At 43.0% G+C, this 12,413-nt stretch overlaps 2 protein-coding genes across 6 annotated transcripts in view; one reads left to right on the plus strand and one right to left on the minus strand.

The window, feature by feature from the left end:
* Nucleotides 1-1,239: 1,239 nt before the first annotated feature.
* Nucleotides 1,240-3,976, minus strand: LOC133948654 (transmembrane protein 60-like). Of its 2 annotated transcripts, none has more exons than XM_062382559.1 (3): nucleotides 3,758-3,976; nucleotides 3,290-3,418; nucleotides 1,240-3,031 (listed from the first exon to the last, which is right to left on the minus strand). In XM_062382559.1, the coding sequence occupies exons 2-3, from the start codon at nucleotides 3,371-3,373 to the stop codon at nucleotides 2,714-2,716; spliced, it is 402 nt and encodes a 133-aa protein (XP_062238543.1). In that variant the 5' UTR covers nucleotides 3,374-3,418; nucleotides 3,758-3,976; the 3' UTR covers nucleotides 1,240-2,713. The 2 variants fall into 2 exon arrangements, with proteins under 2 accessions (XP_062238543.1, XP_062238542.1); XM_062382558.1 differs by having other exon boundaries at nucleotides 3,290-3,381; nucleotides 3,758-3,935.
* Nucleotides 3,977-4,176: 200 nt separating this feature from the next.
* The window catches only part of LOC133948653 (protein PHTF2-like), a 32,952-nt gene continuing 24,715 nt past the window's right edge, over nucleotides 4,177-12,413 (plus strand). For all 4 annotated transcript variants that reach the window (XM_062382554.1, XM_062382555.1, XM_062382557.1 and 1 more), the window contains exons 1-2: nucleotides 4,177-4,431; nucleotides 8,635-8,694. The gene's annotated coding sequence lies outside the window, so the exon portion shown is untranslated. The remainder of the gene's footprint in view (nucleotides 4,432-8,634; nucleotides 8,695-12,413) is intronic.

Raw genomic sequence — 12,413 nt, forward strand, 5'->3', positions numbered from 1 at the left:
AACCCACAAAGGAATGTTGCAAACAAACATGGGTAATACTGTAAACAATACTGGATTGTAAAAAGTGAAGCCAAAGTGTCTTTCTCACCGTCTGGTCACTGGCTGCAGTTTAGGCCGTGAACCCTGCCTCCTCCATGTTAGCAGATGGGACTAGGGTCAAACTAAAAAGTCAAAATACATGTTAAATGCATTTTTCTTAAAGATGGCTTCTGTCATTTTTAGTCGTTCTTTTCCCACTGAGCTAATTTTTCTTAGAGGTAAGATGGCAGCTGTTTGTACCTGAGATATATTGGCTTTGTTTCTGGATAGTGGGAGGAAGTGCGGATGCATCGTCCATCTTTATATACAGTATGAGATTAGGTATAGATGATAGCAGCTTTAAAATATACGATTTATGTCGTGTTGATATCAGACTGACTTGACATTCTCCAGTCTACACCGGCAGCAGCAGCTCAGAACACTTAGAACGTCTCTGTTTGCTCTGTTAAAGAACACAAACACCTGACTGTCTTTAAAGGGCAACCAAAGGCCATTTTCCTCCAGTTATATCTCATTCTACGAGACAATTTATCTCTCTCTTTCTCTCTCTCTCTTTCTCTCTCGTGTTGCTGTTATGCAAGACGCCCACTCACTGCAGTCTGCAGCAATGAACTCAGCACTTTCACCAGGCGAGAGCCGAGCAGACAGCACACGCACAACACAATGCAGCAGCCCAGTAATAGAGGGCTGGTGTGTGTCACGTCAAATACAACTCAAAACCGCCTTCATTCCCTGGATTCATCCCTTCACTCACACACACACACAGCAGGAATGCCAGAGAGATCAGCTGACCTTTTAACGTGTGGGAATGGGAGCGAGGCAGGAAGTGAGGGCAGGGACACAGCGTCTTTTTGGAGGGAATACTCGGAAAAACCGTCATATGAATGTGGCGCACACACAGACTGTACAGTCCTTCAGAGCACACTCACTGCTCGAGGTTTGAATAACAATTGGAATCGTTCTGCTGATCCAGTATCAGCACTCGAGGTCACTATGCAACTTTTTTGCCCTAAAATAGCATCAGGTTCAGAAAGTTCAAGAGTAAGGCTGGACTGTGGAACCAGGAGAGCTGCTGCTGGAACAAATACACCAAACTCTGGACAGGAGATTGTGTCCGCTCACCAGGATGACCGATGGGAATGAAAGTAGCCCCATGCTACCAGAATTATTGTTAAAATACCATAATGAAAAACGCCACAGTTTGATATAAATCATTTTTTTATAAGACATGCATGCCACATAGAAACATACATTTATTTTCTGGTCAACTTAGTGCAAAATAATGTGAAGAATGTTTTTGAAATACTCGCGGAACAATCACATGGCTCAAAAGAAAACACCTCTCAGTCGTACACGGTGTCGGCTGTACCGTGACGTTGGATCAATGATCAACTCAACACAGTTTAAAACGGCTGGTAGAAAATAATCTGTACAGCTTGGTTGTAGTTTGACACCAATACTTTAAATGTAATATACGGTAAGAGAATGTCTTCATTTCTTCACCAACAAGTCATTTGGGATAGATTAAGAAAGAAAATATCTATCTTGGACCAGCTTAATGATTTTCTTGGTACACAATGATTCAAATGGCAACAAATACAAATTGTACAAGACAGAGAGGGCAGCCTGTAGATAAAAAGCCAAACAAAACCGTGAACACTTAAAAAGTTAATCTATGACTTGTAAAATACCATTTGGCCAACTACCCTCCGCAGCTCTGGAATGAAAAACACAAAGTGCCTGTGTGTAAATACAGCCAAACAATATCTGAAGCACACGTTTCAAAATGAATACTCCACAATCTGGTACCAAGAGCAAATGTTTAAATACAGAAAAATTAAGTCAAAATTCATCAAATACTGTTTGTTCACTTCCCTCCCCAGCATCAGCAGCAGCGCTAGTTTATGTACAGTAAAAAAAAGAATCAATAGCATAAGAAAAGTTAGGTTTTTTCCAGTGTTGGCTTCACAGTAGTTATATACAAACTCATTCGATTCCTGCATTGGCTTTTTTTTGCATTATTCGTAAAGAAATAAAACATTTTGAGCTTTGTTGGATTTTTACCTCCGCCAAAAAGTTTATGTTTTCACCTTTGTCTTTTGGCCATTTGTTTGTCAACAATATTATGCAAATGACTTTCACCAAACATGGAAGGATGGGACAGGATACTAGAAAGAACCCATTAATGTTTATGGCTAATCCTGGAATAATGTTTTTGTAAACGTTTTCACCAATTACTCTGAGTATAATTTATGGATCTTGAATAAAAAAAACCATGGTACTGATTATTCTGTGTGTGTAAAACTACGTCTTTTGAACAGGATGGATTCGGTGCAAAATCTGGGTCTTGGCAGAGGTATTGCTCTAAACTGAGAGCTAGACTATTTGTTTTGTTTCCTTTAAATGACTATACTGTGATTCACATGCGGTCATAGGCAGCAGAGTGCCAGCTCTGCTTCAACCTTCACTGAACACTTCACAGAGTTCTTCTATTTTTACAGTCTATTATTCATAAGATCCAATGTACCTGGTGATGATCGGATTCCTTCTTGAGTCTCAGTCCTCTGTGGAGACAATTGGGCCATGGCGAAAGTCTCCACTTTCACAAAGTAATGGTCATACAAACACATTTTGTACAGAAGTCTCGCGTTGGTGTAATTCCCCCCCCCTCTCCTCAGGCCTCTCTCCTCTCAGGAAAGATATTCAGCCCCAGCTCCACCAACGCTCCCAGTAACATGGTCCACAGCGGAATGCACACAAACGTCAGCTTCACGTCGGCCAGCTTCTCCAGCTTGGCGCACAGTGTCAGGCAGAAGCCCAGCTTGAGCAGCATGGCGGTCAGGTACCAGGCGCGCAGCCGCAGGTCCGGGGAGCCGTTGCGGGGGTCGTACCCAGGCTTGCAGCGGCCGGCCATCTTGATGGCGAGCATGAGGATGAGGATGCCATCGAAGACCCAGACAGGGAGGAAGATGAGGAACCAGTTCCACTGCACCTGGGGGGGGGGGAGGAATAGGAGAAGATGTCAGTCACAGTGACTTCTTTCATTTTGATTTGATAAGTATGTGGAATCATAAGGGGAATCCACTCTTCTGAGATGTATTCTAACTTCTATTATGACTGATTTATTAAAACCCACAAGAAGAGAACACAAGACATTGTGTGATTGAAATAACTACATTATCATTTCACATATCATAGACATCTTTAAATCTAACTGGTGTCTGATAGGAGAATACAAACAACGGGTTACCTTCCCATCCAGTTTGAGCACGAGCATGATGAGGAAGACCAGGGTGAAGACCCAGGTCAGCAAAACCCTCTGAGCCAGAGACATGTCACTGACTGCGGACACACACCAGGGGAGACACACGATCACAAACTGGACATCCACAGAAAAGACACAATCGATTGTTATGTGTTGTGGAGTCAATTAGCAAGAAACGCCCTCATAAGAACAGACAGTAACATTTGAATGGCTGATAATAAACCGAATATTGTTAGAAATATAAGAATTTAAAGCTGACTGCAGCTGGATTTGATTTAGAAGCTATTGATTTCATTCATCTTTAGTTAGCCGGCCTCACAACAACAGCTATCATTAGCTTGTCCAGCCTGGTAGCATTGAGCTAACCGGTTTCACTTCATAGCTTTCAGTGTATTTCTGGATTAGCGGTGAACATGTCCCTGTCGCTGTCGCTTCGCTCTCGTGCCCACGTACCGTTTCCGTTAAGATGTCACATAATGATCCGTGTACATTCTCCGGTAACGGGAACAAACAGGCGGAGCTTCCTGCTCCGTTATCCGGTGCTGCTGCCAGCCCCGCCCCCCCCCTGCAAGCCGATTGGCCCTCGTCACGTCAATGTCACGTCGTCATCCGTTGAAGGGTCCTTACCGTAAAGCTTGAAATAAAACACGCACATAGCTGCAGTGCATCAAATCGTCCACTAGAGGTGAGTGAAGCTCTTCAAATTACCCCCCTGGTTGTGATTAAGTCCGACTCATCGCTCTGTTTAATAATACCACTGTGTTTTCATGTCGCGTTGAACAAACTCAAGTTTATTTACGAGTTTAAATGAGCCCGGTATGGTCCCCTGTCCTCCCGGTTAGCCGAGAGAGAGGCTCGCTAGCTTAAACCGTGTTGTCGCGTCCGCCCCGTGGTTTACGGTGGCGAGCCGGAGTAGTGTTTTTGCAGCGCGGAGGAGAAAAAGCTAAAGCCTCAAACGTCGGTGATCAGACTCTTCAGCATCTGCACCGAGAGACGAGCAGCGGGTTGAAGCACGTCCGGACACAAGCGCACCTCTGCGTGAAGTGAGTGAGTGAGTGAGCGTGAGTGAGTGAGTGAGGAAGAAGAAGAGAGAAGAAGGACTCAGAGCAGCCGCCATAGCTGAAGAGGTAAGAGTTTGGTTCGGTGTTTTGACAGCAGTGATCTGGAGGTACAGACAGCTGTGTAGGCTCTTTGTGGCTGCCGGGTAGCATCCAGCTAACTGTGTAGCATCACAGCAGCTAGCCTGAGGGGGATATGTGTGTGTGATTGTTTGTTTGTGTGTGTGTTGTTGTGTGCGTGCAGTAAAGTCATGAGTGTGTGTTTGTGTGGGGCTGCCGCTACATGTAGGGTAGCTGCAGAATTAGCTGCCCTGTGGGTGATTTACTGCGCGGCTCAGATCGTGTCCTTGTTTGGGTAGTGAAAACACACCGTGGCGTTCATTTAGCTGCGGAGTACTTAACTCATGTACTGCAAACCTGCACATGATACACACTTACATTGTGTGTTTATACTCTGTTTGACATGAGATCGGGCCAACCAAATTCTCCAAGTGCTGCAGGGCACCATTCACTCCATTAGGGATCGACGATGATATAATAAAATTTAAATCTATGATTATCGCGATAAACCGAAGCAAAATATAATAACACATAATTATCCATAATTGCACAATGCATTATAAATGCATCTATATACAGTGAACCTTTGTTAAATTGTTGTTGATGACAATTATGTTGCCATCATTATTGATGGGTTTTATTTCACAGCCCTATTCTCCATTGCCCCACTTTTAGGGGCCACGTCGCTGGAAATCACTACGAATTTATATCGTTTTTTTCTGTGATGTGAAACAATCTTCAGGGGAAACTAGCTTGTGTAGCGTCTCACTCAGACAATGCCATGGATTTCACTCTAGTTCAGACCTGGAGACTTGATGGATTTCTCTGTGGTTACCTCATAAATCATAAACACTGCATGGATGGGAGAGGGAGGTTACTTGTCTCCTCACAGATCTGTGTCAGCTTCTGGCGGTTTTACCACCTCAACCCATAAATCACCTGGTGCGTCGCCCTCTTTATCGATTAATGTGTCAACCCGTCATTTCCATCTGATCTGTCAAATGTTTGGAAATAATGAAAAACGTCAATCTCAGACTCCCAGACTCACAACTTATGGTCTTTAATTTCATTCGTTCAGATGTTACTGAAATCAGAAGTTCAGCTTGTTATTAGACAAAGCAAACCAACAAAGATTGCAGATTGAATGTATATTAAACGGCAAATTAATGATTGACTTATCGCTTAGACTCAAAACTATCATTTGCTCTTCTAGTCATAATCGCTGGCTTTGATCTACTTACTTGTTCTCTATTGTATTCTGTCCTATAATGGATTCCCTCATCTACCCATCCTGTGTCACTGCTGGGGAAACTGTCGCAGTCTTCAGCAGGCGGTCAGGCTCATAGTTCAGCCGGCTGTGTGATTATTCAACACGACTTGACATCCAGCCAGTCTGTCTCTTCCACTGTCTGACTAACACTGTCACCGCTCATCCAGATTTTTCACTGCAATCATCAATTTCGCCCCTAAATTAACTCAACTCGCTGCACCGGCACAATCCCGTAGGAATCCATATCACGGAATTCACCCATTTTTTCCCCTGTCTTCCAATATTGTTCCTTGGAAATCAGAATCTGTTCATACAGGCTGAAGAGGTGGAACGGTTTTAAATCCGTAGCCCGAGAGAATTGACAAACAGCAGTATCATCTACTGCTGCACCTGTTCAGCTGGCCCGTGTTTGGACTGTAGCCTAGATGTGGATTTCTGTGTTTTAATATTTCAAGAGGTGCTTTACTGTTTCTCAGAACCAAACTGCAGGATTAGCCCTGTTGTGTAACAATGACGCAAAACCTTTAATTAGATTTTATTTTGTGTGACTCCTCTACGGTATCGCAGGTACTCAGTCCAGCTGCAGTCCCCGTGAACGTTTACATCTCAATTTTAAACAAAGGGTGACAAGCATGACTGCATGACATCAAAAAGATTAATCAGTTATTAAATGCCACATGGGGCCTTTTGAGCAAGGATCTTCAGTGGCAACAGCAGGAAACTGTGGTTTCAAGAGAGCACTCGAATGTGTGTTTGTTAGCTGTCGACAGATGAGAGATGAAAATTACCATTGCTGTTTGCAAATTCATATATACACTGACTGTGCTAACACACATTGAGATTGAGACTAAGGCTGCCTGACGGTGTGTGTGTGATTTTGAGACAATGAGTGACTAGTTATTGGTTTGGTTAAAAGCACTGGTCTGTCAGTGTAGCTGTGTGTCAGTTCTGCAGCGTTCAGAAGCTGGAGGTCATTACTGCAGTCTATACATCCGTATTGACACAAAGCGAGTTGCTCTGTGTGTGTGTGTGTGTGTGTGTGCGTGTGCTTGCGTGTGTGTGTGGACTCAGACTATTGTTTGACAAGCGAGAGTCCTCTCTCTCTCTCCCTCTCCTCTGTCTGTCTATTCGAGGAGCTCTCAGAAGATGCTCTTTGTGTTCTGCAGCTACAATCTGCCTGCAGAGCTTGTTACATCATCGGCTGCAACGTTGTTGCATCACACACACTTTACTGCCATATCATCTTATTCTGCTGTATGGCTCGCAGGGCAGAGATATAATTCATAGAAATACAGCCATGAGCAGAAAGGTCACAGGGAAACAATCATTTTATTCAGTAATATAAGTGCAGGTGTAAATAATGACTTGTGTATGCCTCAATTGAGGAATACAAAGCATGTTTATATTGTAATAATATATAGTTTGATTAATCTATAAATGCTTTAGGTCGTATCTATAGTCCTATTGAATACAGCTTGATACTATGGATGGCGTCATTTTCGGACTTTGGATTCTCTCTTGCTCTATTCTTTGCTGAAACATCTTAGATGATGTGTTCTTCATTATTATTATGATTATTCATAATAATAAAATAATAATGTGTTCTTCAGATCATGTTGTTAACCTTGACTGTTGACCTCTGGCCGATCAGCTTCTAAAGTTACACTTCTAGAGATACACTCCTAAGTAGAAGTCAGATCGGGTTTGGGGAAATTCATTTTTTGTTGAGTCATTTTGTACACACACACACACACACATACACACACACACACACACACACACAAAGGCGTGAACACATTACCTCGGTTTCATGGCTGGGTAACGATGGCTGCTTCGGTAGCAGAGTCCTCACAGTATATCATCATCCACGTGGCTCACTGTCATGGCCACTCTTGAACATGCGTAATATCTCCTACTGTCTGCTGTGAGCACAGCCCAAACATTTTTCCAGTTGCACTGCAAGTGCAGATGCAGCGACACACCCACTCAGGTGTTTATAGATCCAGTGACACAAAAAAGCCAGCAGCCTAATGATTCCCAAAATCAAAAGCTCCACTGCACTTGAACTCTTGTCCTCTCTGCTCTCAGCTCGGTGCATATTTTTTGAGGCGCAGTGAAAACCCACCATGATGCTTATTTGATGTTTTAATTCTCTCTGAGGGAAGCGTCTCTGTTACTGTGGCTTCGGTCGAGGGGATTTTTGGATTCAGTGGAAACAAAGAACAGCGTCTTCCACAAACCGTCTGGACTCGCTGTGTTGCAATTGTGGTTGTGGTTTGATGAACAGCTTGGCCCCTTTCCTCTCACAAGACTTTAGACTTTCACTAGACGGACCTTCATGGTTGAGCTGTTCAGCCTTTAACGTTTAAAGTATTTCTGACTGGGTTTCTCTATAAACCGTTACTGTTCCCAACACATGAGCCATGTGCTGCAACACTTAACACTGAGCAATATAATAACTTCCAAGTGTAACACACCGAGGAGACGGTCATCGTCACATTGTGTTACAGATTCATTAGCAGTGATGATGATCAACACATCAAGTTTGTGATAATTATTCTGAAAAGGAAGATGATGGTTGGTTGTCTGAGCTGCACAAAGAAGGTTAACCATTCGAATCCCGTTCTGCCGCATGCAATTCATTACGGTTCCTGTGAATTCATTCTGTGTCTCAGAGGCAACTGGTGAATGTGTGACTGAATGTTTGGAGAAACTTTTATATTTCACCTGGCAGCCTCCAGTTACCCAGTGTCCAGGATTAGGGACGTGTGCAATTAGACGACTAGGCAATTAAATGTTGCTCATACGTCTGCACCAGAAATACCAGTCAACCAGGTAAACTAGTTAACCTGAAACATGCACACACGCACACGCTGCTGTTGGTTAGAATCTCAAATGTGATTATTTCTCTCTCTCTCTCTCTCTGTTTCACAAACGTCCAGTTCCTGCCCTAATTTGGCCGTGAGGAAGAAACATCGGTCTGCTACACAGCCCAACCAGAGGTGAGTCCTGAGTGTGTGTGTGTGTGTGTGTGTTTGATTTCACTGTATGCTTACTTGTTCCAAACCATACTCCTCTTTGGCTGTTTTTGCTTGTGCAACACACAACATACCTCCTTGTTCTGTTGCTGAGAGGGTGTCAGCTGTGTGCACACACACACACACACACACACACACACACCCTGCTCAGACAGCAACACTTCATGTGTGCTGTTAAGTGCTGAGTTCATCGTGTCTGGAAGAGACAGACAGAAGACAGGAAAATGTAGAGAATAACTTCACTTCCCCTCTGAGACAAGCACACAAGTTAAATGCAGGCCTTTTTTAGTGCATGTGTGTGTGTTGTGTTGTGTGTGTGTGTGACCATGCCAGTCTGCAGCATCAGGTTTGTTTCAGTTCATCTGTGTTTGGTGGTTTCAGTACCAATTCACAGTTTGTTAGTTTTCAGTCAGTGTCAGTTTATATAATGTTCCTAATTTATATAACTTAAACACAAAACATATTGAATTCTGTTTTAATTTGTATATTTTTACAGAAACTCAAATGTAAGACATAATTATAGAGATTTTTTTCTCTCTAGTTTCAGTTTTAAAAAATATTATTGAGAGAGCATTTTTACATTTGAACTTCACAGCAGCATGGAACCTATTGTCTTCATCTTCCACTCACCTTCTTCTCCTCTTACCTTCGTCTGTTTGTGTTTCGTACAGTATTTTCAGTTTCTCGGCGAAGTGCATTACTCCTTAAATAGCATATTAACTAATGCACTTTAATGTGTGTGCGGGTGTGTATGTGTTTGTGTGTTGCTAAACGATGGAGCCCTGATTAGGTCAAGTATAGGTTTGTTTGGTGTCACTCGAGATTGTGACGGGAATACACGATGGAAAACATGAGCTGCACGTCCCCCCATCCCAATTTACACACACACACACACGCGCGCGCACTCTCAGAATCCCCCTGACACCTTCGACCCTCCATCGCTGATTGCACGGCGCCATATTTCCTCTAGGCATGCACACGCACACACTTAGTAAAACACACTCACGTGCCCCCTCGGCCCGGCTCAGAGAGGTAACCTGCACCCATCATGAAATATAGAGCAGCCAGAGAGAGAGGGAACAGCTTGGGTTACACATCACGAGTTACCAGACGCAGAAAGAAGGTCTCCTCCTGTGCTCATGTTTTCATCTGACATCCCAGAGAGACGTTACACTGTCGTTGTTTGAATTTGAAACAAAACGCATAGAAAAACTCTGATATTGTTCTTTTGATACAGATTAAAAAGTATTTGTTATTGCTCCATCCCAAGCCAACTTAGTAACCAACTCTGCAGCATTGCTTCATGCTCATTTCCCATTTAAACTTGTCTCACAGCCACTCTCTGCTTTTGAAGCCCAAACTTAACAGCTGGTTTCTTTGTGTTGTGCATGAATGCGCAAGATTTTGTGTCTACAAGATAATTTTCCCCTTATCTGTTTCGTTGTGTCTGTGGTAGTTTTGGTTGTGGCAGCACTGAAGGTCACCCACTTATTGCGGCTCATAGCAGATAGTGGAACATTTCACAGCCCACATATGAACACCAGATGAATCCTCCTCCCCGTTACGGTCTCAAATCTAACGTGACTCATTTCAAAGTTTATCCAGTGTATAGAACCTCTGCTGCTGCTGCAGTGGATGAAGGAACCAGAGAACGTGTTCATTTGCATTTCACATTTCCCAAGTGCTGTCCTGACTGACTTAAATGTGTTTCTACTTCTCGTTCATGACCTTTCACCAATAACAGAGGACATCCAGCCTTTTGTTTGGAAAATACATTTGATTAAAGTACAATTGAACCTTGAGTGGTACTGTAAGTAGATGCTAGGGACACAAAGTCATCTGTATTGTTGTGGTTTGAGAATATTTGATCAGACAGACAACATACAGTGAATCGCCTTATTCTTAATCTGAGTCCTCCCCAGTCCTTTATCAGACCTATGACGTGTGGCCTTTAATCATTTGTCAAAATGTTTTTAAAGAGTTTCTCCAGGGAAATTGTCAAGCTGGGGTGGCAAGTTGTATCTGTGGTAAGTGTATAGATGTACCAGACTCCAGTTACCAATATCATTAATCATTCATCTTTGCACCACTACTTTTGGACTGCTGGTACACTTACTGTGATTGATTTTTCCATATGTTTTATCGGGGCCAAAAAGTATTGAGGTTGAACGCGAATAGTTTCTGATTTCCTTCCACATATCCAGATTTAATAAATGACTGGAAGTGAGCTCTGTAGGCCAAACAACAAGAACCAGCCCTTTTATAAACATTGTGTTTACATTATTAAGAAATAATTCAGAATTTCTCTTAAAAACAAATCTTAGTTGTGTAGTTTCATTTGAAAGATCTTTCTTTTCTTACTATACTACACTAACACACACACACACACACACACACACACACTACACAACTTAATTTGTTCAGCCACTGACCTTCATCCACATTAACATGCATACAGTTGCCGCAACAGATAAATGGCTATTGCGCTCAAATATTTCCTGCATGCACAAAGAAGACCCACAAGGATGTACACGCACCACACCCACTTGCTCTCATACACACACCCACACACACATTCACTCACAATCACAAAAAGGGTCCTCATATAAACTGTGGCCTACATAATACATGCTGTCTTACTTGACCGCTCTCTCTCTTTCTCTGTAAATGGGTCAGCTCATTGGTCAGAGGGACTTGGCAAACATTCGAGCTGCAGTGTGTGTGTGTGTGTGTGTGTGTGTGTGTGTGTGTGTGTGTGTGTGTGTGTGTGTGTGTGTGTGTGTGTGTGTGTGTGTGTGTGTGTGTGTGTGTGTGTGTGTGTGTGTGTGTGTGTGTGTGTGTGTGTGTGTGTGTGTGTGTGTGTGTGTGTGTGTGTGTGTGTGTGTGTGTGTGTGTGTGTGTGTGTGTGTGTGTGTGTGTGGTTAAATTCTTTGCAAGCTTTGTAATGGGTACATTTAGTGAAATAATATTTGTTGTTGTTGCTGCTACTACAGTTGGAGATACAAATGAGATGTCGATGAATTCTGCTTCATTTGGAGAATCTATAAGTATAGTGTGTGTGTGCTTTGTCTGGGCTACGTTCCCTAAATACCCTCCAGCAAACCTCAGTGTATTTTGGGAACACTGCGAGTGTGTGGTTTTGTGTTGGAAAACAACTCCCTGCCTCTGACTTGTTATTTTTTCCATTATAAATAATAACCCAGCAGTTTACAGTTAATCATGCGTGTGTGTGTGTGTGGTCGTATTAGGCAATAATATGCGTCTGTGTTTGTGTCTGATAATGTGTGTGAATCACAGTTGGCCTCACTGAGGATTGATGGAGGGATTTTGAGGCTTTGAACAGGGAGTACCTGCCCGGCTCTCTTATCACAGTCTATGAATAGAGGCTGGATTTGTGAAAGTCTCGAGAGTTAAAACCAGAAAGACGCTACTGTCTGTGGTGCGACTCCACTAATGATGGAGTGACTCTCTCTGGGGTTTGTCTGTCTGGATGAACGTCTGGTCGTGCTTACCATTGTGTTGTTGTTCTGCAGTGTATCTGTCATTTGTTCAGAGCAGGGTGTTTAGCAGGCGTTGCTCGAGAGCAGTGGGACAACAGACCATTGTCTTTGTGTACTTCAGTTACCGGATGTCATAAATTGTAGAAATGCTTCTGTGGATAGTTTAACTCTAAGTTGCCTTTT

Source organism: Platichthys flesus, chromosome 23 (assembly GCF_949316205.1).
Source record: "Platichthys flesus chromosome 23, fPlaFle2.1, whole genome shotgun sequence".
Classification (NCBI taxonomy): Eukaryota; Metazoa; Chordata; class Actinopteri; order Pleuronectiformes; family Pleuronectidae; genus Platichthys; species Platichthys flesus.